Raw genomic sequence first — 27491 nt, 5'->3', positions numbered from 1 at the left:
CTGACACCTTCACACTAATAAAAAGGTTCCTGTTGTCAATAGGAGATACTCAAAACAGCAGTGCCTCACGAGAGGAGTGGAATGAAGACTGGGCTATGCCACTGCCTCCAGATGCATTGCCCTGAACTCCTGGATATTGGAATGTAACAGATTCCATCTTAAAAGCAAAATAAAAGTGCAAACAGAAAAACAATTGAAATAGTTTCTTAGGTTTTGGGGTTTTCTTCTTCTCCTCTACCAGTAGAGAAAAAAAAAAGGCAGGACTGAATTCAATTTATAATTTTAGGTTTGGGGATTGTTTCCTTTCTTTTCCAAACTGAGGTGCTGTGTTTCAATACAGCAATGTTTACAAGATGCTTCCTGCCTCCCATCAGTCACCCAGCTCTTGATCTTAACTGCTAGGGAACTGACAAGACACATATATTCCTTATTACACTGCAAGATGCTCCAAGCTCCCTCTATGACATACTGAGCTGATATTGTCTTAGTAAACAGTGCATTTCTGCCTTTCAGTGCTTTTCAGTTTCAATGTAAGAATTCCTACTGAAGGCTTAATACATACACTTGTAAACTGACAGATCAAACAGCGCTAACACTTGATGCAACATAATTACTTCTGCTGCAGAAAGCACTTTGAAAATGAGTAACCATGTTTCAAAAAAAAAAACCAAAAAACCAAAAAAAAAAAAAAAAAAACCCAAAAAAACCACCAACCCCTGCTTTGCCTAGTCCTTCAGTCTTGCTTCCTTGAGTTTATACTGCTTTCCAAAAAGCAAAGTGCTTGACCAAAAAATTAACTGCAGAGACAGAAACAGTAACCAAATCCCACCCAGGATTGTTTATAAGAAACCATGTCTAAAGGCACCTATACAGTAATAAAACTCTGAGTAAGTGGCTGCAAAAATCCTGGTTCAGACAAAGAAAAAGAGATTTGCCATCAAACTGGCACGGAAAAGACAAGCCTGAACAAGACACAGGCATTCTCCACTGTGACTTTTGTTACAGGTATGAAAAAGCAGCTATAAAGTGATGGTTAATGCATTTTCTCAAAACCAGATTGTAGTCTGTGCGCCTAACACTTGGAATTTACAATGCTTTAGGAGACAGAAGTATTTTTTCCACACACAATGTGTACAAGAAACATGCATGTTTAAACCCGTCTAATTTTATTTTCTGCCTTTACAAAACACATCTAGAATTTCCATCCTCAATTACACCTAGGATTCTTTATTGTAAATTACGTGACTCACCCCTGTATAGGTAATCTGCCAAAAACTGCATGGCAGGCACATTACTGGCACCCCTGCACATGGATTACCTCAGTCTCTGCTCTCCCACCCACCAAAAAGTGATCTCCAAAGTGTTAAAGTTCAAAGATGCTCCATGCTGCTTTTTGGGAATGCTCCCACCATGTGCAAAATGACCAAAGTTCTGCATAGAAACAATTTTCTTCCAGGGAGGATCAGTATCTTTTTGTCTGTTTATCATGTGTTCTCTGTGCTTGGCAGATATGCATCAAACCTTTGGGTCCTGGTTGGAACCTGCAGAACATTATTAAAATGCAATTCATTACAACAAATTTCAGCTTTATGGATGAATTTCAAAACAATCTTGTGGGTTCCAGGGAGGCTCTTACTAGGACAGAACACATAATTTATATTTGAAATTACCCAGACTGGTTGCTGAAAAGCTTGGTTCAGGTTTTTCAATGGTTTCTATGATGTTTCACTGCCTGTTTCTGAAAATTAGCTCCTAAGTGCAGTAGATTCACTTTCTCCTGCAGCTTAACTGAAGTACTTGACAGTTTAAGGATGCCTCACTCAAACAGAACTCGAGTTTGTACTTTTCTCTTTCTCAAGTGGAAACAAGATCACACAACTAAATGCTATGTTCACTTCTTGCTTCATGCACAGAATTGCAATTAAATCCTAACCTCATACGTTCAGAGAGGAGATCAACCAAGGTTTCAGAAAAGATATTTTTATATTCTACTCCAAAACAGAAAGGAGACGGGCTACTTGGAAAAAATTATGCAGTCATTCTGAATTGAGGATGATTGCATTGCATTTGTTGAGGCAAAAATCTGCATTCCTCAACCACATTATAGCACTGATATCCTGTATGTGAAAAAGACCCCAAGCCAGGTACTACACAAAAAGATGGCCAATTTTGGTTTTGAGAGAAATGCAAAGACAATTGTAACCTACTTTAGAATTCTGTAAATATATTTTCATATACCAAACCTTACTAAATTAGCCTAAAAATGAATGCAACTAAAGTTTTTAAAATTTACGATTAAAAATATCAACTGCTCATCTGGAAAACTACATATAGAAAAAAATTACATATGCAGTTGTATCTGTTTATCTACATGTCTTAAAAAAGCAAGCTGAAGGTTTTTATTCCTGTGGTTTCAGAGTAAAAAATGATTCAAATTGGACAGAAAGTGACTACTGACAGCATTTAACAAAATGTGTAAAATACATTTGGAGGAAAACCACAATAAAATAGAAATCAGGCCTGTTTTATTTAGTTGACAGGGTAACTAATAAAAATATATTGTGTTTCAACATGTTTGAAAGAAAGAAGATGCCTGCAGAAGATGAATTACATAAGGAACGCTGTTTGAGTTTCATATAAACTGCTTTATTTTTATTTTCAGAAACCTAATGCACTGACAGTCCTGAAATCAGATGTGCATAACTTGCCCTGTATATTTGTGCAGTCCCTTGACCACAAACGAAATTGCTAGATTAGGATCTAAAATTTAAAGAAGCCCCTTTCACCTCTTGTACCTGTTTATTCATATGCACGGCCACCATTGCCTTGAACAGCTTACAACCCCTCTGCGTGTGCTTATTAATTTTCCCTGTGCCAGCTCTTTCATTTCTCCTTATTTCCTGCAATCCACAAACCACATTTGTGCAGGCAGGGGAAGCCATGAAGTGAGCCTGCCTAGGCAGTAAGAGAAGCAGGGCATTATATAACATGTTATTCTCCCCTCACATACATTGTTTGATTTTCTCGGACACACAATTTAAAAGGAGGAACACAGACCCCAGGTCTCTCTCTGTTTGCAGAAGCAGTTGCTGTAACAGGACAAAGATCAGGTGAGTGCACATTCTCATTCTGGAAAGTACATCTGCATATCCCGACCTACAGAGTTTGCTGTAAGCCCACCTATCTTTAGTGCTGTAATTTTTAAAACCAGCACTAAAGGTTATTTTCATAGATTTGACTTAGCTCATGATTAAAAGTATTACCTCTAACATTTACCAAAAAGGACTCCTAAATCTTTGTTTTTTGAAATCTGCCAGTGAAGCTAGGAAAACCTTGGCTTTTTTACAGTTCTGAATTGAAAAGATTTAAAGAAAGATAATACCTTTTAAGTTGCTTCTCACAGACCCTTAGTCCTCATTGGAAAATGTTTATATAACATTTCCAAGTTATTCTATGTTGATATATAGACCCTGAATTTTATTAACAGAATTTAGTGTGATCAAAATCCCAGTAGGGTATGCTGACATTGCTCTCCCTCCAGCTGCTCCTCTCCAGCTGAAATCTTCTTCAGTCCATAAACAGGAAAAACTACTAAGAAGCCGACAGCTTCATAGGCTGCAGACACATGTGTCCCTGCAAACGTGCAGTTTACAGTATCAACAGCTGTATGGAAAAAACCACCCAGAAAACAAAAAGGAACATTTCATAACAAGATTAACACACAAAAAAAACCCCCTCTTAACAATTAAGCAGTTTGTCTCTGAAAAGCTGAAGCTTAATACAAATATCCTGTCTAAAAGTATCAAATTGTCCAGGTGCAGAAACAAAGATAATGTACGAAGACAGATGTCACTCTGAAGATGATGCTGCATGCAAAAATGTCCATTTTCATATCTACTAAAACACAACAGAGGGTGTGCAGGAGGTGGAATCCTTCTGCCAAATGGACAGAGGAAAAAAAAGAATTTCAATATGGGATCTGTCCAGAGAAAGAGGTCAGAGAAAAGAGAAAGGAGAAAAGGTCACATTCAAGCTTTTAATAGGCAATAACATTTTCTGGAGGATATAATTCCAAAACTATTTGGCAAAACTTCAGGACATCCATCAGCACAAGCAAAATGAGGGTCAGTTGGCTATTCTGTGAAATATTGAGCATTTTATGAGTCATAAATTTAATAAAATGTGGATGTGCTAAATTTACTCCACTCCCAAGTCACACCCTTTTTTGGTAACCTCTGTCCATGATAGTCTTCAATGCATCAATAACTGCAACCCTCCAAAAAACTAAACTCAAAGGAATTAAGACTGAATAAAACCAGACAATACATGAAAACTTAAGTCCCATTTAAGGTTACAAAACAATAGGGTAATAACTACAGACACACACACAGAAAACCAGATATGTCATTTTTGCTGCAGGGTTGTAATTAGTGATGGAAGAACCAACATTTCACAAGGCTCCCATACTTGAAGGAGCAGAATCTCATTAAGAGTTTTGCTAGCATCTGATAAGATATTTTGCACCTCTTTTACTGAAAACCTCAATTTTTAAGCTCAGCCATGTCCTCACACACCTGACATATGACACTACAGAGCTGCAGAATGTGTCCCTTCAGTCTGTCTGCCCACTGCCACAGCTCACAAAAGTAAATTTTGCTAGAGACAGATTTATAGCATGTACAAACCCATGTTTCTCTCTGTAGTAAACCAGCAATGATCTAGGTGGTAGACCCAGAGTATTTACATCTCTAGGTGATTCCTCGAGAGGCTGGTTATTACACAATTTCTTTGTTTCTTGTATCTCTTCCAGAAGCAGCTGCGGAAGGAGTTTGGATACTAGTTTCTTCATTTTTCTTTCTTTTAAAAGACCTTTGCTACTGCAATACAATACCTTCTCAAACCCCATCCTCTCAGCCACAATTTCAGTGGACAGGGCTCTATTTCCTGAAGTCTTCAATGGGAGACTTGCTGCTACACCACCCCTTCACAGTGTTCTGCCTGATATTCTTTTTATTTCGACTGTGAATTCCTTGGTTCAGCATTTTAAACTGTAGTGGAATGAAAAAAGAACTATATAATAATAAAAATAATTTAAAAAAACCCAAAAAAACCAAACCAAACTACAAAACAGAGCAATGCCAGACTTCATGTGAGTTACTAAGAGGTGAAGACTCAGGCACAATTTGCAGAGGGCCTCCGTTACAGTTTAAAATAATTCCTGGAAGAAAACCAGTAGTGGTAAAGGGACAATCTGTAGCTCCCAATACTTTTAATACCTACAAATTAGTGTGAGTCATGAAGAAAATGCTGGGTGGAGTGGGAGGGCAGGGGAAGCAAGGCCTAATTCAAGAAACCACCAAATGGAAGCTTTAACTCAACCGACATTTACATGTTCCCTTTTCAGGAAAACAAGAGAGAGAAAAGCAGACAGGAGGCAAATAGAACTGAAACTGGCAAAAAGTCAGGTTCCCAAACAAATCTTCATGCAAGAAACTATATCAAAACCACTGATAGATTAATGGACATTTAAAGACAGTGTTTTAAGGAAAGCCTTCCGTGGCTAAGGCTTTGAATTTCAAGCTCTAGCCAAGAAAGAAAAACAAGAAAGTGTCTCTTATTCTTGGAAATTCAGAAGAGAAAATAGGTTATCACTGTTTTACAAGCATGACTTAGCCTGTATTTTGGTGTCCTTCAAAAAACACATTTGTTTTTATATTCACTTATTACAACTGACTGCATATTTCCTTCGGAGTTTCAATCCATCAGATGTTCCCAGAGAAGCTACAGCAGTCAGCACAAAATGAACGATTTCTTAAATTGCCAGAACAACTGTCACCACAGGTGACAGATTTTGCATTAGATACATGTAATTACTCTTCATATCTCTAAAACAATCTTCTGAAAATACTCCTGCTTAGTTTAAACTCTTAGGATGGTCAGGAAAAAAGGCATTTGCTTCTAAGGCTGTGCCTGCAGATAGCTTGTTCCCATTGTTACCCCGAAGTTGGCTGCACCCAGAGGTTCAGCTTTTACAGCTCCTTTTGAAGTACTCACATGTTAAACTTAAATTATGCAACCTCTTGCAAAACCACTAAAATTGCAACTGCTGGTAAGGCTACCAAACAAGCTCATGAAGTACAAAAGGTTGTTTTGTTTCTGTCTAAGGGTTTTGTTTGTTTGTCTGGAGTGAGGAGGATATTTGCTGATTTTAGAATGATCCTATCTCATATGAAGTAGAGCAGGCCATGTCATGATTTTATCAAAACCATTTCTTTATTAGGATCTTTACAACACACAAGCCACTGCTGGCTTATAATTTCAAGTTAATTAGCTATAAATACAGGATAATAGCCACATTTAATGGAACATTTAGCTTCTTTTGTTGACTCCCGTTGTTTAAAAAGCAAAACAGGAATTAAATCAGACAATACCTGTAGTATTTGTATAAGAAATAGCATACATTAAAAAAAAAAAAAAAAAAAAAAAGTGAGATGAAGCTCTATAAATTCCAGTAAATATCTTTTTTCTTTTGGTATTTCTAACACAACCATTTTCAAAGAGAGACTAATCTGAATATAGAGATTACCAGCATTTTACTGAAATATTTTATACCAAGCACAGTGGTTTTTTTAAGTTCTAAAAAAAATTAAAATATCAAAAGAATCCCACAACCCAAAAGATATTCTAGAAAAGAAAAATGTTTAACTGTTCCTTGTTAAATATTTGTAATGAATTGCTTTGCCAGGTTGGATGGGGCTTTGAGCAAGCTGGTCTAGTGGAAAGTGGCCCTGCCCATAGCAGGGGATAGAACAAGATGATTTTTAAGGTCCTTTCCAACCCAAACCTTTTTATGTGTCTGAGATTTGCTGTTTTTTTGGAACCCACCAAGGAGCTCGAAGAGCTTGAGATAATAACAGATTGACCAGAGAGTATTAGAAGGCATTTACACTTGTTAATAGCTGTGGGTTATATTTTTGATTCATCTGTATCAACAAGACACGAGAAACTTAAAACCAGCAATGTTGACACCTAATATCAAGCTGATTTCAAATGAATTTGTGTTTTTTCCTTGATCCACAGAAATAAAGCATTGAATTCTCAGCTGATATACAAGAGGAGACAGCAAATACTAAATTTCATGAGATGACAGTCAACTGGAGAAGAACAGTATTCCAGAAAATGGCAAATGTACCAGATTTACCAATTTATTCCATAGCCCAGCAAAAACATGAGTGTGAAGAGGAGATTTTGCAGAGATCTGGACTCGTCATGTGCTCACTCCCATGAAAGCAAAACAGTTCAATACCCCGTGGTCTTTTCAGATATATCAAACTGAGTCATGTGCCTATTCATGCATGAAAGACTCAATGATTTCTTTTGCCAGCTGGTCTGATTGCCCTGCTGTTTTAGATGAAGCTGCAGCACTTGAGGTGGCATTCTCCACTGCCATCAAAATGAAACAGCTTCAACCACCTCCCTTGCTTTCTGGCTGTGGCATTGTAGGTTTGTTCCTTCCCCCTACAGCCACTGCTATGACATCAGGATTTGCAGGCCAGATGGTGAATCATATAAGAAAAATTCTCCTGTTGAAAAACAATCCTTTTCCTGTCTTTTTCCCCAGTGGCAGTCGCTGGTTTACATGCACATAAAACTACACAGTTGGTTCCAAAGCTTTTGGGTGGATCAATAATCCCCCATCCCCTGCACCTCAGCTGTGTAACCTTTTGAGAACCAAAGCAACTTATGAATGGCTTCCTGGTTTATCTTTACTAAAGTTTAGCTGGGAAATAAAAACCTGAGCTTCCAAGTGCAAATCCACACATTCTAGCTAAAAGAAGTGCAAATACTTGAGTGGATGTACAGTGACAAATTCATCTGTATTTCAAGAGAGCTGAACTAATTCTCCCCAGACTTGCAACAGTAAGGCAGAAAAGCAGTGAGAGCTGGATTCAACTTGGCAGCAAAATCACTTTACCCATAAAGGGCAAGATGCTATTAGTAACAAAATTCTTCACATTCTTGTCACAAAAAGATGTTTCCTATTGCAAGAACATACCCTAAGAAACCAGCCTTAGATGGCTGGACCAGGTTTGCACGGTGGCAATGCCAACATAGCAGACGTTCTCCGAGCCAAGCAAAAATCAAAGTAGGACAGACTGTCCAGGCCAGATTGGGCTATTTCATCTAAAAAGAAGAGTTCCTTAACACAAATTTTATGTTAGTATGAAACAACTCAGATGACAACAGCCAATTTCTTTTACTATAAAGCAGGCTCAGTACCTCCACATTACAATTTCCCAACTCTTTCATTACAAGAACCTACTGTAATTGCTATGTGCAACAACAAGTTTAAACCTCTCGGACTGAAGTGGTTTAAATTTCCAGGCTCTTTCAGACTCAGATTCCTTCTTTTATTTTTTTTTGAAGGGAAGAAGGAGCACAACAATCTCAGTTAAAGCAATTCAGCTATATCAAAGACTGAGGCTATGGAAAAAATGTTTTTGTTACTTAAAAAGTCACAAAGAATTTCAGATGGTTTGTTCTTTGGAAGGGAATAACATCCCCAAGCCTTGGAGCTGAGACTTGAAGTTTGGCAGGAGATGGTATTTGTGTCAGTAATATGCCTTTTGCCAACTTTCAAGAAAACATCCCAAATTTGGCCAACAACTACGAGCCTTTGAAGAATCTTAATTTTGCACATGCTCAGCAAACATTTTGTAGAGTTTACAGCTGAAATTTAAAAAGAATCTGTCCTTACTGAGTATTCTCAACTTCTGGTCCTTAATTCATGCACCATTCCCTCTGAGTAAGGGACCATGCTATATCTCCACCCCCCTGTGGCTCCTGCATGTGACCACCCATGCAGCACGGGGAAGGAAGCCATCTGATTCAAATACAAAGGGGACAACTATTTACCAAGTCTTGAAGGGAATTTGGCAGCCAAAGCAGAGACCCAGCCTGTGGAGGGATGGTGACAGTATCTGTTGTGTGATCGGCAGCTGATTTAGTGTTTGAAAACATCAGTAGTGAAGAACATTAGGTTGTAAAGTTCATTTCTCAGATCTAGGGAAATGCCAGATCTAAGGTTGCCTCTGCCTATATAATGGATATTATCTTTAGTTCTGTGATGATATACTACTTTGCCCCAGGACCTGAACCTCCAGTGAATCAGGGCTGTCTAACAGCTGAATGTAGGAGCTTTGTTTCATCTGCTGCATAAAGGTCTGCAACAAACAAAACAGAGGGACGGGGGAGCAAACAGGACAAGTTCAACTTTAGGCAGCTGAGTCTCAAACCACTATTCATGCTAAATAAAACCCAAGAGAACTGCATGCTATTTCTGCCTTTTTTATAAACAGACTTGAATTTCTCATCTTCTGGCTGGGCTGAGTGGATGTTTCTGGGGTCAGTTTTGCAGTGCTGCTGAGCAGGCTGAGCTGCACGGGGCATGGAAAGCACCTTGGCTGGAAAACAAACCCACAGGTGGCTGAAACCGCGCAGCAGACCTGACCTTAGTCTTGCTGCACACGTCCATTTCCCACACACATGAGAAATACAGGCATTGAGAAAATAAATGCTTTCAAAATCAGGAAGCATTCTAGCACTAGAGCAGCAAGCAGCAGTGATGCTTACATAGAAAATCTGTTTTCAGAGAAGAGTTTGAATAATGCAGCACGTAACATAAGCCCCAGGGCCACACACTGAAGAGGAGAGGAAAACAAAATATTTGTAAGTTGCTCCTTCAGTGAGTGCTCAATGAGGCAGAGGATGTGTGTGTGGAGAGAATGGCATGCAATCATTTAGCTAAAGACCAAATCATCTCATATATACATGTAAGAAAGCCCAATTAAGATTCCACAAATCGCTTTATGATGTTTGTCAACTTCTGAGTGTCGTGTCTAATTTTCCAAATGCTGTACTTTTTTTTCTCTTTCTCTCTCTTTTTCATTTTGCTTTCAGTATGGGTTTCATCCAATTAAAATTACCAGTTCTGCAACTAATGAAATAAAATAATCTTGTAAGACTTAATGATACTGGATGCAGGAACATGTTAAAGAAATTTGGCCTCAGTCCTAAAGAATACGTTAGACCTTCAAATATTCAGTTTTGCACCAGCTTTTAAATTCAAAGCCCAAACCTATCTGTGCAGGAAGACTCAAATTTTATAACGTCAATGATCAATTCTTGGCACTTTTCATGCAGAAAACCAGTGCTCACTAGCACCTATAAAGCTAATTCACTATGATTTTTCTGACTCTGTTTCTCAGACAGAGAAACAGAATCAGAAACAGAATTATTCATTTTAGACTTCAAATCCACATGAAAGTTGTAGATTTGGAAACAAGCTAAGGAAAAAAATTAGAATTTTGTCATTTTGATTTTCAGCTCAGTTATTAAAGCCTAACCCTTAAACTTTGCACATGTAAGCTGTTTGCAATAAGAGCCTATTTTTATTTTGGCCATTATAATATGAACTCAGATGATGCTTTTAATTTTTGTTAATTATCCCTAATACAAACACTTTTCCTCAGCCCTTCCAAAGTTCTACAAACCTTTGTAATACACAGCACTGTATAACACAGAGGTATAACACTGTGCCCTGCATGCCACTGGCAGTTTATTTGCTGATGAAGGACTCCTGTCTTACAGGAAGCTGAGTGGTGGCTCAACTAATCAAATTCTACAGTAGATTAGAAAGAAGGAATAGCACCAAATTTGCAGCTTCAAGCTGAACTCTCTGTCATGACAAACTATTTGACAGTCACTGATCTAAATGCCTTGGGATTTGTACTGCAAACTTGAATAGCCATATGCTTACCACTGAAACATGCCAAAGGCAGCTGTTCTTTCACAGGGCTTGAAGTTTGTATACCAGTACATATTAATAAAAATACATTTAATAGTGGCTTTAACACCTTCCTCCCTGACTCTCAAAAGACTAACAGCTCCAAGAGAGTTTTAGAAGGTATATACATCTGAACTTTTTGTGTATCCATGGACAACTCTGAACTGAAGTAATATGAGGACCATAAATAAACCATGAATGAAGTCATTAAAAACATTGCCATCTATCAAGCAACCTGCAGTAAAAGGCTGAAGACAAATGCACTATTTTTTTGAACTTTTTCTTCCTCCTCAATGCTCCTCAGTTTTTATTCTGCACTCAGTCACCACAGGTGAGTTTTCTTTCTTTCAGGTAACAGGCTTGAGCTGAATTTGTGCTGGAGCTGTTCCCCAAGGAAGCAGTGTGGTGCACCTGAGCCCATCCTTCAGAGTATCTCCACCTCTGCCAGACCAGTCTCATAAGACACTTCCTTGGAGGGAGCACCCCTTTTCATGAGTCCCACTAAGTTCTGGAAATAAGCTAATCCTTACACAATCTTGGCATTAACAACGCTTTCTTATCACAATGATTCAACACAAACCCCTCCCATCATTACAAGAGAGAACACAGACATGAAACCCACCGAAGAATTAAATTAGCTTTTAAAAGTCTAAATTGTCTGATTGTTTCTGGACAAGATTTCCCCTATGAGGACCACAGGGTTTTTTACTGTGGATAGAGCAGACATTAAGATATCTACCCAGGAAAAGACAGTTAAAGAAGAAAGGCTCCATTTCAAGTGTGAATTTGCTGCTTTGTTGTATTCAAATGCAAAACAGTGTTGTTGCTTATTATATTGCCACTTTCAAAGTTGATTAATTTACATAAAAATTAACTAGACTCTTCTTTTGCATGCATCAAGTATTCATGGTTAGCTATCTATGTATATTTAATATATTTCCATGTCATCATCCACTGCTAGGTAATTAGTTCCTGGAACTCTTACTGTGTTTCAAACGGTGAAACATAAGAAGATCTTATTTAACATCAAGTTTCCATTCAATAGATGAGCAGCAATTTCCCCTCATCTTCACCTCTTCTGTGTTTTGATTCTTTTTTTTCTGATGTTTTACATTTAAAGGAGATGAGCATTTCAGTTCCACTCAACTGAGTTCAAACACACATCTAAAGCTCTCCCCTCCTTTGTACTGCCCCTTCTCAAAGTCATTCTACCTATCCCAACATACTGACATACAAGAGATGCAGAGAAAGCCTCACTGAAATTTAGAATAAATACATCAATACCCGTTTGACACACTGGGATTTTAAAAATTGCTGTATATAGACATTATACATCATTTCTTGACACATGCAAGAACACATGCAACCGCCTTTCTAGTACAGTCAATGTGAAATTTTCTACCAACTTCACCAAGGGAGGGATTCTGCAAAGATCTCGTGGCCAAAACAGACACCTAAAATTATCTTAATGCAATCATGTGCTAAAAGCCACCGAAATTTCTGGAAAGGAATTTCTAGATAATGACAAGACAGAACTGCTATATTTAAAAAAAAAAAACAAAACAACAAAACCTTAAAAATGCTTCTATTTTGACAGTACACAAAGACTGGGCAATACCAAGGTATTGGAATAGCTGGGGCACAGGTTTGACAAAAACAACTTTGCCATTTCTTTTCCTTCTAAGATACCTAAAACAGTTTTCAGTTCTGGGATTAGGTTCCACTCACATCTGCTTTTCCTGGGCTAGACACTTTGCACCAAATTTCACCTACACTTACCAAGGTGACAACATGCTGTTTGTTTACTAGCAGAGGCTTAATCTCTTTTCCTTTCCAGATGTGGTGTTCCAGGCATTTATTTTTAAGGCCAGTCAAAAATTTATGGCAAAGCTACAGCTGGACACCTCCCCCCCCGCCAAGTCTCTGCCTCCTGCCCAGAGCATCACTGAAGTTCTGGTACAGATGTTCCTGTCCCTCACTGAGCTTTACTCACACATCCTCTGGGAGCTTTTCTCAACATGGATCTGCCTTCCAATCTGATAGATAGGATCACTCAAGCACATCACCCCCTAGAAGCAAATTCCTTTGAGACTGACCAGCTGGCTGGCTGTCATCTAAAACACGAGTTTGGGGGACTCTACTGATCATGACTGCTCATAAAGACAGCTCATTGAATTTCACTCAGAATGTCATCTATGGGGTGCATTATTTACACCGAACTAAAAACAAGAAACCAACTACATCTCAGCAGTGTTGAGTTGGAAAGTTTACTATCACAAGTGTCTGTTGTGTGGCAAGAAATTCTATCCATTGTATGCTGGATTAAAATATTACTGTACTAGGCAACTTCAAGGCACCAGCACAAGCAGGGCTGCCTTGGATGGAGGCATGCAGAGCAGAAGTCTCAGAGAGGCTACAGAAGGGTCCTTCTGACAAATGCCTGATCTGGAGTGACTTTCTTGAAGAAAATTAGCAAAGCATCATGTTTTTCATGTTTGAGAGAGAGGCCTATCTAAATTATGGCTTCTTTCAAGACAACAAGCTGAGCATAATACACAAAAATTACCAGCAATTAATTGCACTGTAGTCAGTTCCAGAGCAAGAATATGGTGGTGGGTGCACAGAGCAGAAAGAAGAAATGTCCAATAACCAAAATCAGGAATGCTTCAGATTTCTTAATTCTCTTGAACTTGAAAGTTTCCTCCCTTTGCTCTCAGATGAAGACAAAAAAACCCAGGTGGTGTAAGAGAGAAGGAACACTGAAGAATGAATGGCCTTCTGCAGAACTGTGATGCCACTTGGGACACTCTTGCAGGCCTATCTGAGGGAGGGGCATCAGGACATGCAGAGGACAGACCCACAATGACTTAAAAGTATTACATGGAAGTGTATTTGAAGTGTTTATAGCAGGGAAGTGTAGGAAGAGAGCCTTCCTAAAAACCCTGCTAGTGTTCTAACCAAGTATGTGGAAAAGATTAAGAATTTGGATGATCCTGAGCTATTGTGTAATAGCACACATTGTAATTCACCCAAAAGATCTTACTAGCTGATAAAGAGGGAGCTGGCCATCAGGCTAAAATCTAAGCATGCTGCCGTTCAGGATGGAGTACACTGGCAAAGGCACCAAATTCCAAAGCTGCTGTAGGCTACTAGAAAGGCAGCTCCATTTTAGAAGAATTGCACACTATGGTATTAAGGCTAGACTAATTTGACTATTGTGACAAACACAAGCGGCCTGTGGTGACATCAGTTACATAAAGGCACTCTGCTTCCTCTTCCACCCCTTCCTTGTCAGCAACTTGCATCAGATGGCTTCCAATTAATCTATTTCAGTGCCAAGGTTGTGCTGATAAGAATCTGCTCCTCTGGACTGGATTGCTTCAATCTCCTTTCACCTTGGTTGATAAATCAGAATGTTTGAGATCTTCATGTAAATTTGAACCACAAATATGCAAATATATTAGTTACTGCTCTTCGGTTTTGACCAAAGTAGAGTATTATGGAAAAACAACAGAAAGAATAATTTATCTCATCTATGTCAGCATTTTGTTTCTCTTGTAACTTTAAGTAACTCCTTTGGTTTATTCCTATTTAACCAAGCTCCCTAGTGTATTTATCTGGTTCTGAACATTCTTTTGTATAATAAACACTGCCGAAAATAATATCTTATGAATTACAATAACAGCCTGAGAAAGGCACTTTATCCTTAAACTATTCTAAAATCATTTTCTTATAACAGTCACATTTAGATATGCTTCAAAATTCACCCAACATTTTCAAACATAAAATTTGTTTCCCCAAACCTTATTTCCCATGAGTAAGAATACCTGGTTCTCAGAGTTCATTGTAATGCTAATGAAAACCTTTTTTCATACTGACTTAGTTGAAGGATATCCTGTCCTTCTGCTGCATTATTAATACTGCCAAACCACTGGAAAACTAATTGCAAATGCCAATTCACTTAGTGCTATCATTCGGCTCTACAGAATTTTCCATTTTAGCTACAGTGTGTGCAAAGTAGCAGACAAAATATATTTTACATGCAGGTCTCAACAGTCTTTGTTTATTTTGTGACAAAAGCCTGACCAGCATACTGTTCATGTTCCTATTTGTTTATAATTGGTTTCGTAGTGTGTTTAGTATTATTCAGAGAATGGTTATTGTGAAGTGTCATACTTCTGGGATTAAAACTATGCTGGTGCTCCTTTTCAAGACAGCTCTTGAATTTTTTTCCACATCAGGTATGCATAGCAAATTCCAGGGAAGAAAAAGCAACGTGACATTTCTGCTCCATAAAGCAGAAGTAAAATTTTGTAATGAAAGTTAACAAAGAAATATATCACTTGAAAATTAGAAAAGCTTTAGTGTGATTTTTATTTCTTTGGTTTGGGGGGTTTTGTCCTTTTTATTTTTAAGAGAACAAAATCTGAGAGCTAGATGCCTATTATATAACATGTGCAAGTATCTCTTTGACAGATCACTGTTTCCCAAAGTGTAGCCTGGATTACTCATGGGCATAAACCCCATTTTTGTATTTACAAGATGTGGATGCATGTACTGATGTGAAAGTATGAATCTTCAAGCCTCTCATTTCTTTTATCTATCTCTACTACTTCCATCCTTTTGTATTTGCCACAGCTCTTCTACTAAAATAATGAAAATATCTTAGGAATGTGTTTCTGGATAGCAAAATATTTTGAGAAAACAATGCTGAAATAACAGCTGTAAAAGAGTTACTATAGAATATTTGAAAATGAAGGCAACATTTCAGGAGTTATGACCAGATACTCCTAATTTCCACCTCTCTCCTAAGAAGAAACTACATTTCCTCAGGTTCACAGCTCTTGGGCTCTTCCAGAGAATGTTACAGATTATGGAATTTTCTTTATTCTTTCATACCTTCTCAGACAGCAGATCAGCTTCAAAGTCCTGCCAGCAAAAGCTCTCCATTCTGACTTTTTATACTATAGTTTGAAATGAAAAAGCATGAAATACATTATTAGAAGCTTGTCATTCTAAGCAAAGAAAATACCAAAATGGCAAAATACATTTGTTCTCTAGTTCCAAAGTGAACACCACAAGAGGGCTGCATTCAATCTCCCTTCCTGAAATTCCCATTTCTCAGTATTTAGTTACACAATCTGAATGCTTGACACTTTCCTCCAGCGTTACTTTGAAAAGAAGCAGTGCCCTGTGAAGCTGTAGATCAGGACAAGGCATCCTGGACAGCAGATGCTTGAACAGTTTCCAAGCAATGTGTACCTCCTTAATCGAGTTCCTCCCCTCACCCAGCTCAGAGGCAGCGATGGGCCTTCAGCAAGAGGCCAGTGAAACTCATTCTGAACAACAATCTCTTCTCTTTGGTCTGCCCACAGTGCTTTCAGTCAGCTGACAGGGAGGGGCAAAGTAAAACCATTTTGCTTATAAAAAATCATGGGGCATACCTCTTTATGCATAAATTCACAAAGGCTAAGCAAGATTTATTTTCTGTAATTGTGTTAATGGGGTTTTTACCCCAATATGATCCTTGTCCTAGACAGTTTTCCAAGAAAGATGGAAATTTGCCACCAAAACTCCTCTATATACATACACACAGTTCTCTACGCACACAGTGTACCACATCTTATAAGAAAAAGCCCCACCATTGAAGTCACAGGCACATTATGTTCTATCAGCATTTTGGCTGTTCATTTTTAAGTAATTCTGTGCTGTCTACTACTGATCAAACAAGAAGACATGAAAAAGAATATGCTGCTGGTTGATTGCCTGTGCCAGAAAACAGAAAGGCACAAGTCAAGAGAATTTTTCCCTTCAAGGAGGAGAATAATCCTTTGAAAATGTTCTATCCAAATGTAGAACACTGCTATTATAAATCAGAAATCATGTATATATTTGAACATTGAGTGCATGCTTACATGTGTGTCTCAGTGTGTAATGTCAACTGAATTTGTCAGCACAACAGGTAGCAGAAATCCTGATGAATCTCCACAGCCTCTATGGTTTGGAATGTATTATTAATAGGTTTATTAAATATTTGCAATGCTGTGAGCATGCAGAGTGCACTGTCTGAGACAGCTGTGGCTTAACTGCTACCTGTTCCAACAAAGCTTCTACACCAGTGAGATGGGTGTTTCAGACACACCAAAACAAAATCCCTGCCTCAAAAAGGCACATGGGTGTGAGCGATGGGGAGGAAAGAAGGAGCCACAGAGCTGCTGAGCATATGTTTCATTTAATTCTCTGATACAAAAGCTACAAAAGCAGGCAAGCAAAGGGCTGATAAAGGATGGCAGGGAGCTTTCAGGTCCATTGGAAGGAATGCTTTTTGGATAAGTGAAGGCAGAAGTCAACTGGTTGAATCACAATGGTGCTGCTGACAGGATGAACCTGCAGAGCACTTAGACAAAGAATGCTTTTGAGGGATGACTTTTCAAAAGCATCCAAGCAAATTTAAAAGAACACTTATTCTTATAGGATCTTAAATGGGACTTATGTCCCTAAGGCCTGCCCTCTGTTTGGCTTTTAAACACCAGTACCCATAGCAACTTCAAAGCAACGCAAACATGCCATTGCTCACAAATTCCAAAGTCTCTGAAGCATTTTGAAAATGCCTCTCTTCTTTTCACTTATTGTGCATGCTCTTTTCTCCTAATAGATGTCCTTACTGTCTGCAATGCCACAATCCATCAGGTCTGGCTGGCTCCTTTCAGAGCAGAGCAGTGAAGGACAGTGACCAGGAGAAGCCCTGCTCAGGTCCCTGCTTCTGGAATTATTTAATAATCATCAAGAGCATTTATTTTTATTGCTGGACTGCAAGGGCAACAATGACCATCTATGCAAACAAAATGACAGTTTTGCAGAAGTCTAAATATAGATAATAGGCATTTCAGAGATGCTTATTTTAAGATATTATTTGTTTTTAACGGTATGAAATAGTATTAGGGAGAGACAACTGACTCAAATGCATACTAAAACAGCTCTCCAATTTTTAATTGGCAATCATTCTACAAATAAATGAATTTATGGGAAAATATATACAAACCCTATAGCTGTAACATACCTCATTACAACACTTACTGCATGTTGCACTTCAAATTACTAGCATGGCACACAAGCAGTAAAGGGAAATCCCTCCTATATCCCACCAACGTTTAGTGAGAACACAGAGAGCCAAGACCTTCCTGTCCTCCAAAATCCTGCAGTTCAGAAAAAGGTTGACAAAATAAGTCCCGAAGACAGGAATATTTCAGATTATATATAAAGGGATGAATGAGGTGTAGAGTTGAATTTATGCTGAAGTTTATGTTTTGATAAAAATCTATTTTAAAAAACATTTATGCTTTACTACAATTTTTCCCAAGCTCCTCTGCCCCCTGATGTTTTTCATTTTTCAGTATCAGTCCCATAGCAACATCCAGGATTCATGGCTGTGGCACTGCTCAAACATCTCTGGAGCAGAGCCTTTGCAAACGATTGCTAAACTCAGGGATCTGAGTCAGCTCGGAAAAGTCTGATGCTGGGCTCATTTTTTATATCCTGAAAATAGTGGCAGGGGACTGGGAGGAGGGCAAAGGGAAGGAGAGCTGAAGCTGCAACAGCAGAAAGGAATGAAAGAAACAAACTACTTAAGGTTTAATGATACATAAGCAGCATATTTTGCAAGTAGATGAGATTGAGAGCTTTATTACTATCTTACAGATTTGGAGGCTATATCTGAACAGTTTCAAGATTCCAACATTTCCAGTAACTGAAAGGATACTCCATGGACCTTCTCCCCTGCCAGTAATTACTCATACAAAAAAGTGATTATCAAGAACACACAAAACACATTTGCAGCAACCTTAATGCAGCTGGAAATAAAAACAGCTAGCATCTGCAAAAAGTGGAAGACTGGAGAATCCAAAAAAATGACTGAGAATCTCCTGTACAATAGGACTCTTGATTTGGGATTAGTCTATTCAGCCTGTAGATGCTGCTATTTTTCTAATAAAACACATCAGGAAACATCATCTCCTAACGGAAACTAAAGCAGTTAAAAAACAAAAAAGAAAAAGAGACTATGGAAAAAGTATGCTTAGGTTCCTCTCTACTCAAGGCTGCTTGAAGCAATTATCTGCCTTACTAATAAACCGAGCTGAGAAATGGGTAAGCTGTGTAAAGCATGTGGTAATAGCATGTGAAACAAATAGATGCCAATACTATTCCTCTGCTTATAGGAACTAATTTCAACTTCAGCAATAATTAAATATGCTACCAATCCAACCAACATCATCTGAAAATTCTTGGATCACTGGCTGACAATAATGAGCAGTAACTAATGAACTTGTACTTTACCTCAGGCTCACCTATTGTCTGTCCTAAATCTTTATAAACCACCATAAAGCTCAGTACTCAAAACACTCAAATTGATGAATGACCTTTCAAAACACACACCCAGAGAGATGATGCTGACTCAGTCTAGACCAGCAGATACACCTTGTTACTCATGCCCCTGGTCCACCACCTAGTCAAAGCACATTAACTATTAGAAAAACCTTTCTTAAAAATATCTTCAAGAGGAAATAAACATTAAATCAAAATCAAAGAGCAGGAACATTTTCCTAATTCTGAAGAAAATAATTCTAGTTTTTCCTGAAAAATCATTTCTCCTGAACTCATTGGTGGCCAAGCTTAGTTTTTACATATGCAATCTGATGAGCTAGCATCGTTCCAGGCCTCCAGTTGAAGCAATTAAAAAAGTCCACACTCGCCAAACATTACCACATCGTTACCACAGATACTGTGTATTCTGAGTCAAGGGAAAACAGTGGAAACCTCTAATACCACTGTGGGGTAACTGCTGGCAAATGATAAGTTTTTAGTATGGTTACCACTGCAACTATTAATAACCTGTGAGGAGGTAAATGGAAAATGATCCACTGCATGGTGTATCTGCTTGTCACAAGCCATGACTCACACGTGAGAGACTGCAAGGGAATTACTGCAGTAGGTGGACGTTGAGAGGCTCCAGAACGTAAAACCTGAAATATTTCCGATGAATACCACAGATGTGTGGTGACTCTAACATGTGACCCTGCAAACACTAAAGGGGCAGCGATTCTTACACCATAAACCCTCCAGTGAAAGGCTCTGCTCCCTTCTCAATAGCAGGGGGGGATGGAAAGAGGAAAGGATGGGGGCTGACAGAAAGAATGGTTTGGAAAAAGCAAATCCTTCCCAGGAGGAATGAAACAATGGACTGTTTTCCACAGAGGTGGGGCGAGCAGTGTAGAATGCTGCTCCAGTAAGACATGAAAGAAGAGAAACAGAAACTTCAACGTGTACCAAAGGCCAGAAAATATCTAACAGAAAGCTGGTGCTCATTCTGAGAAGTACATCACAGCCAACACACGCAGATGTTTGCAAGACATGGTAATCATCAGCGGTTAACATGATTCTGGAAAAAGCTGAGCTGCCCTTTCCCATGTTCCAGAGTACAGAGACAACTGTCAGCATTTGCAATAAAGCACAACAGCCTGCATCCGATTTTCTGCTTTGCTGAATTTCACAGACATGCCCAGTGATAAAAGCGTGCTTTTGAACCAGGTCCCTGCTTTTTTTTTTAATATATAACTAATGTTATGAATTTTTTACTGACACACAAAAGGCATAAAAAGTATGCAAGCTTCAATTTACATAGTGATATTTCTGTATCAAAGGCTATGCTATTTAATGCACAGGATCCAATTCTCACAAATGCAGAAGATCAATTACAGCAGTCAGTGAAGCTCTAATACTGCATTTTCAGCTAAAAACTTGCTCAAAGCTCTTTCACAATAGCTCAGTAATTTCAGAGTATCAGTCTACTTAGTAACATGACTCTGGGAGGAACACATGCACAGAGGAAAAAGAAATTGTGAAGAAAGAATTTCCTTGCATTAAGGAATGATGGTTTGGAGCTGCTGTTTAATCTCTGCAAATTTGATGGACATACAGGTGAAATTAGTTGATTGAGGACCCAAAGCTAAGGGTGATGTGGACACTTATATTTTCCTATTTCAAAACCAGACTAGTTTTAGCTTACACAACTGAGCAACCAGCACGAACAGGCAAGAGCTGCTCTGAGAGATGGCAGTGCTGGTCAGTGTGCAAGCTCTGGCCTTGCCAAAACAGACAGAAATTTTGGCAGTGGTCCAATGTATAATTCTAGGAGTCAGAAAAGAGGGAGGCTAAATTTTGTTGAAAAAACAAATCTAACCTTTTCTGTCATTTGATGTGGGGCCTTTCTATATCCTATACTTTTGTTACACACAAGACAAATTATGCACAAACCTGGAAACTGCTGCAGTCCTGCTACATAGCTCTGTTTGAGCACATAAAACCTCTGCAGGTAATTCAGCAGATACTTCTGTGATTGAGACCCACACGCCTCACCCAATATATATATGAAGAGGAAAGAAACTATGCAATCAAAATAAAAAGCAGTTCATTTAATATGTACATTTACTCACTCATACACCCCTCTTACCACAGCCTGAACATTTCAGTCAATGAGTAGACCTGACTTTCACACCCGCATCAGTTTTCTCTTTAAAAAACCCAACACACTTAGGAACTGGTATTACTTTGATTTATGTTTGAAAGAATGAATGGCACTTGTCTTGTAAGCTGTAGGTGCTTTGGACATCAACACCAGAAGGCAAGCCCTTGGCAGTCTCCTGGTAGCATTTTTCACTGAATTTTCATCAACTCATACAAGCAACCTCCTACCTCTCTTTCAAAGTTGGAGTAAGAAAAAAGCTCCGAGAGCTCATAAACTCTGGCTACTTCAAGCTGAAGGGTTTCATTAAAAAGTATTCTTGGTGCACAGCAAGGATGTCCAGGCACTGCTCACAAAGACCTGCTGCCTAACCCTGGCTACTTCACACCTTAGCAAAGGGGAGCGAAGCCATGTGTCAGCTTTCAGGAACTGTTAATCATCATCTCCTATTGACTGCCTTCTACTTTGATCTGCAAATCACTAACTGTCTCCCTGCATTATTAGCTCAAAAGTGCTATGTAAGCAAATTGCACCAGAACCCAAATAAATGCCATGAAGAGCTCAGTATATAAATACGCATATCTGGATACTCTAACTTCCAGAAAATCTGAATCTACACTACTACTGAATCTACATAATAGTCACTAAGCATCCCAGGATTAAAGCATTTACAGTTTTTATATAGAGATAACCTAGACTGAACACCTAAAGAAAACTTTCCTGCCCTAGCAATGAATCAGGTTGAATACCTGCATGTAATTACTGAAGCAACTGTAAAACCCAGGTATGGACATTAGAAGATACAGATTAGCTTCAACTGTGTGTATATAAACATTAATTTTAGGTCAAAACTATCAATTCTGAACCAATCATGGAAAAAGGATGAGAATCAGAGTTTCTTTCCATCAATAAGAATGTGCAGTGAAGGCAAGCATGTTAAATTTGTATCTTTGTTTATTTTGGGATCCCGCAGTTGGCAGATGTTATCTACAATATTTTTTTCAGTTGGCTAATTATGAACCAGAAATAAATTCAAAGCTGAAATACTATAATAAGACAACTAATTCTGACTAGTCATTATACTGTACAACCAGTAAAATATAAACCCCACAATGGGAACATCCAGTCCAATGTATCCAGCTATTAAAGACTGTTGATGGCTGTAGAGGAAGTGTCAAAAAGAGGTCAGTTTAAATTTAATGTTGGCAGAAATGATTGTCTACAAAAGCATGAATAATCTTCTAATGATGCTTTAAATTGTTAGCTCTGTCTTAACACTTAGTGTTTATTTAGTCCTGAGAAAATGCTTAAAAGCCATGAAGCAATTTTAAGAAAACATTCGTAAACAGCTATTTTCTCTTGACAGACTATTTGGCTACAATTACAGATATTATGCCAAGATAATATATGTAATTCAATGAATCCAGACAATATTGAATCAAATCAAACCAATATTATTTTCCATCTCTTTGAAACTGAGCATTCAAGTCAGCTGAACTTTCAATGTCATTTGGCACTTCAGAAAAAACTTTACAAAATACAAACAGGTCTGAAAACCTATACATCATTTCTGAGTAACCTCCTGACCTCTTATAGAAGGATCTCACAAAGTGGATCTTCAAGAACATTATACAAACCACAAATGTTTTCAATTAACATTGTTAATGGCATGATTTTATAAAAGTCTTATTTAAATTCCTCCACATTTCAGCCCTTTTCAAAGTCCCACATTTTGTAAAAGGAGATGAGTTACCTTAGCTCAAGTTCTGCCAAAAATTACTCCACACATTAACATCTACTCAAAATTTCAGGCTTAAAAAAAAAAGATTAAATATTATTTTAGGAGATGGCAAAAGAGAGGGATTAACTAAAAAAGTAATGATCAATCCTCATTTTGGAGCCTGGAGTTCACTTTCTGTGCGCATTCACATCTTCTTCTTCTGTCTTTCAAAAAATGCTCATCTTTGTTCCCCAAAGAAATACAGCAAAAATCTCTAGTAGTTTTTTACCAGGTGCTGATTGAAATCAGGATTCCTTACAGCTCAGACAAGACAAATTATTCACTTGATCAAGTGAACAGGATTAGAAAGAAGCAAATCACCTATTTTATTTCTCTTAGCTTTCCATCAATAGTCAACCAACCAGGTAGCTCTTGCTTGGAAACTAGCAACAGCTGAAGTCCTTATTCTCTTGAGTATATATATTATTAATTACACATCTAAAGCATGTTCATAGTCTGTGTTTACTCGTGGGTGATTCTATCATTTCTATGAATAAGAAGAGAACAAAGTGATAATTTAAAAATAAAACAATATTTTCACTGTTTTGGCACTTGAGCATAATGAAAGGAAAAACCAGTCAGCTTCTATGTGGGTTTCTCATTAGAATAGACAGCTTAGGGGGGAAGAGCTACCACTTAGATGAAACAGAATAGGGAATGAAAAGGTGTGACTCAAAAGCCAAGGAGATGTACTACCTAAACTACTTCTATTGTTTTTTGGTGGACATCATACAGACCTTTTTTTCTTAGCTCCCATAATCTCAGAAGTGACTTAAAAACCATCACCACAACATCTATGGGCCAAAGAAACCAAATAGTTGAAATAATGACCCTGTAAGAAAGAGAAGCCAGCCAGAGGAGTTTGAGTGCTTTTTGCCACCCATGGAAAGCAAAGAACAGGTAAGAGCTTGGTTTATGCTGGCAGGGTGCAGACAGTGCTTCCTCCAGGAACAAACTCCTTTGCACAGATACAGGCAAAATTTTATTGAAGGTTATTTTCCCTTGATTCTTCATTTCCTATTCATAAGGGTCACTAATAATCATTTTTATATAATAACAGGTAATTCTTTCATGCTACAGCTTGTGATACATATTAATCAGGTCTCTTGTCAAATTAAATTAGTTTCCTCAACATCTGAAAAGCAGTTAAACTTCTAATTACATTTTTCCCCTCTTCTCATCAACCTATTTTTAGAGCAAAATAATGTACTCAGGCCTGAAGAAAAGACACTTGAGCCTCAGGAATGGAAAACAGCCACGAGCCATAATGTATTCACAGGGGAGCTATAGGGCAGTAAGGTTGTCATCTATGCACAAAAATACTTTCAAAGACGTAAACATGATATTAAAATCACCACTCCCTCCTGCATGTTGAAGTCACACTCACTGCTTTGTGCCTGCAGGTATGAGGAGTAAAAAAAGAAAATAAATCTGGTTTTATGATTATAACTATGATTGTAGCATTAAGACAATTCAGAAATGGAGACTCAGGTTAACACTATATCCCTTGACAGTCCTGGTTTTACTACTGCTAGTATCAGAAATTAGGATTGCAAGAAAGCATTCTATCAGTTTAAGTTATAACTCAAACCAGAGCTGCACAATAACACCAAGAACCAACTGGGCCATCTGCACCTGAATATCAACCTTGATATCTATACTGTACAGATGAGAGAGAGATAGATATAGATTTGCACATCTATATAATATAATGTAGTATTTTAAAATGCAGCAACTACAGATGGGTTGTATATATATATATATATATATATTTTTTTTTTTACACACATATATAAAAAAACCCAAAACTTTTCAACACAAATGGTCCCCATTTCGCACACTTGGAAGCAGTTGAAAACCAATTCTTAAATTAACAAGTAATAACCAAGTACTTGAAAATGCTACTTGAACTACCTTCTCACACACAGTTTACTACATAATAGCATACAGTTATAATATACACAGCTTAAAATGCCTATCAAAGTATCCAACATCTGGTAAATTCAACACAAAAGGGACATTAATATTTCACACAATATTTGCCTGCCTTAAATAAAAGGGAGACATAAAACCACTTCAAAGGCTGGACCGTTATTGTTTTTTCCCCAGCTTTCTACTGCATAAAATCAGTTAATCAGCCTCAAATATTTTCCTTTTTATAACCCAACAGCCTAATTTGCAAACATTGCTCATAGAGCAATGGAAGAAAAAAACATTTTTATAAAATTAGAAAATTACTGTATACCACAAAGCTTGCTCCTGCAGTAAATAGAGATTTTTTTAAAGTTATTAATATTTCAAGTGGAAAACATTTCTTTAACTGAAAATTCCAGGTTTGAAATACTGTTATGACTAGGTTAACTTAATGCTGTGAAGTTCTAAGTAAAGCAAGCTTTCAAAATTGTGTATGTGGCAAATTTTTTACTACAGCAAATTGAGTAATAAACATTCAAGAGAGATGAAAATCTAAGGTGTCCAGCTCTGAACGTGCAAAACTAATAGGGTCAAATAGATAAATGGGATTGTCCAGCTGGACAAAATTCCAGAGTGCTTGCAGTGATTTTAGGATATCTGCTTAGAAGGAAGCAGGTAAAATGCAAGCCAGGTCTGCTTCGGAAATCCGAGCAAAGATTCTAGCTTGTAAAAAAACCTACCAGAAGGCCCCTATTCTTTTTAATAACCTCAAACTTCTTTTGGCAGTCAAAATAACCAGCATGTGTTAAAGATCTACAATTGCTTTTCCCTGAAGAACCAGCCTATAAAAAAGTCACTTCATATCTACTGTACATGTTTATTTTCTTCAACCATAGATCCTGCAAATATTCCCTCATCTGTACCTGAATCCCTGCCACATCTGTACCATTTAAAGGTTACATCCTGATGGCCTCAAACCCTCTCAAAGTGCTCATTCTCAAAACAACTCCCAGACATCTCAGTGTACCAATCACACCTTCATACTCTGTTCTTTTAAACAGATAAAAGGGACTCAACCCTAACCCCTCAATTAATATTGGGATGGAAAACCACTTCTGGGTAAAAAGGAAGTATCATACATTCCCTTGCCCACTACCCTGCCAAGCAGCACAACTTGTATTTCACACAGCTTCTCTGAGTCACCATCATCCAAAACATCTGGCAGCCCTGGGCAGCTGACCTGCTGCATTTCCATGCTGCTGTGCATTCCCCTTGTCCATTTAACACAACAATTCATTTACTCAGCTCTCAGAATTAAACCCAGAAGCCTCTTCAGAGAGGGCAGTGACATATGTGCCTGTGTGGTCAGTGTCAATCACCCACTTGGGGTTGAGGACGGTACAGGCTGAACTTCCTTGAGATATTTTCCACTGGTTTTCTGATGTAGGACTGCTAAACAAGCTAAAATATATAAAACTAAACAACACAAAAGTTGCTTTCATTCCCTGCATACCTCCTGATGATATCAGTGTCCGTTATCAAGTCTCAAATCTCTCCATGTTACAATCACTTTAAAGGAAAAACAAGGACAGGGCAGGATTACCTTTCCTTAGACGCTCAACCACAAAGGTGAATCCGGTCGTTCGCGGGTGTAAGACGTACTTGTATTTTTTCAGTCCGTTCTTCTCAGCAAATTCATTACTGCGGGCTTTGGTATTTTCTGAGGAGAGAAGGAGAAGCAGCACTTTGTGTTACTGGGCAAGAAGACCATGGATTAAATGGAATGATTACACAACAGGAACGGTACAACAGCAGCTCACACAGTACGGATGTGGAGGCAGACATAAGTGCGCTTTCAGTTGGCCATACCATGGCATGAGGAAGAGCCACGTGGATTGCAAGAAAAGCCTTTTTACCCTCTCATTTCATTTTAGCAAATCATCAGCAAATCTTTCATACTTTATCAAATGCAATCTGAAATTTATAAATTGGTAGTCTGTTAATAGTTCTCTGTACACTTCAATACCCATTCTACAGTAAAATGTATTAATTGGTTCAGTTGTGTTTTGGGGGTTTTTTCAGCTCAAAAGGCACAACATATAGTAATGTAGGTTTGATATTACGAACAGAAATACCCTGAAGTCAGTGTTTAACCACATTACACTTATTTCAGAAAAAAAATATTAAAAAGAGGAAAGAAGTTAATCTAATAGCTTAAAATGGTATTTTATATCTTCATTCTGAACTCGCCACATTTTATTCATCAACCTGCGCTGCACACAGTTCCCCATTTTAACTTTTTGACCAAGCACCTCAGTGCCACAACACATGCCTGACACTGTACAGAGAGTACATGCATGGCAGCTGGAAAGTACCATGGCTAAACCCCATGACAAACATGTTTCAAATCTCTGCTAATCAAAAACCTCTCA

The 27491-nt window shown here is 38.1% G+C and overlaps 1 protein-coding gene and 1 long non-coding RNA gene across 9 annotated transcripts in view; both read right to left on the bottom strand.

Moving 5' to 3' along the window:
• LCLAT1 (lysocardiolipin acyltransferase 1) overlaps positions 1–27491 on the bottom strand; it is a 112003-nt gene that overhangs the window by 23987 nt on the left and 60525 nt on the right. For all 8 annotated transcript variants that reach the window (XM_059840870.1, XM_059840868.1, XM_059840875.1 and 5 more), the window contains one exon: positions 26663–26779. In XM_059840870.1, the coding sequence (XP_059696853.1) occupies positions 26663–26779 (117 nt within the window). The remainder of the gene's footprint in view (positions 1–26662; positions 26780–27491) is intronic.
• On the bottom strand, positions 838–19130 carry LOC132324603 (uncharacterized). Its single transcript, XR_009485682.1, has 3 exons — positions 17907–19130; positions 15746–15810; positions 838–1541 (listed from the first exon to the last, which is right to left on the bottom strand). It is a non-coding gene; the product is annotated as an uncharacterized LOC132324603 (long non-coding RNA).

Source organism: Haemorhous mexicanus, chromosome 3 (genome assembly GCF_027477595.1).
Source record: "Haemorhous mexicanus isolate bHaeMex1 chromosome 3, bHaeMex1.pri, whole genome shotgun sequence".
Classification (NCBI taxonomy): Eukaryota; Metazoa; Chordata; class Aves; order Passeriformes; family Fringillidae; genus Haemorhous; species Haemorhous mexicanus.
Note: the sequence above shows the minus strand (reverse complement) of the source record. Positions and strands in the feature narration are given on the sequence as shown.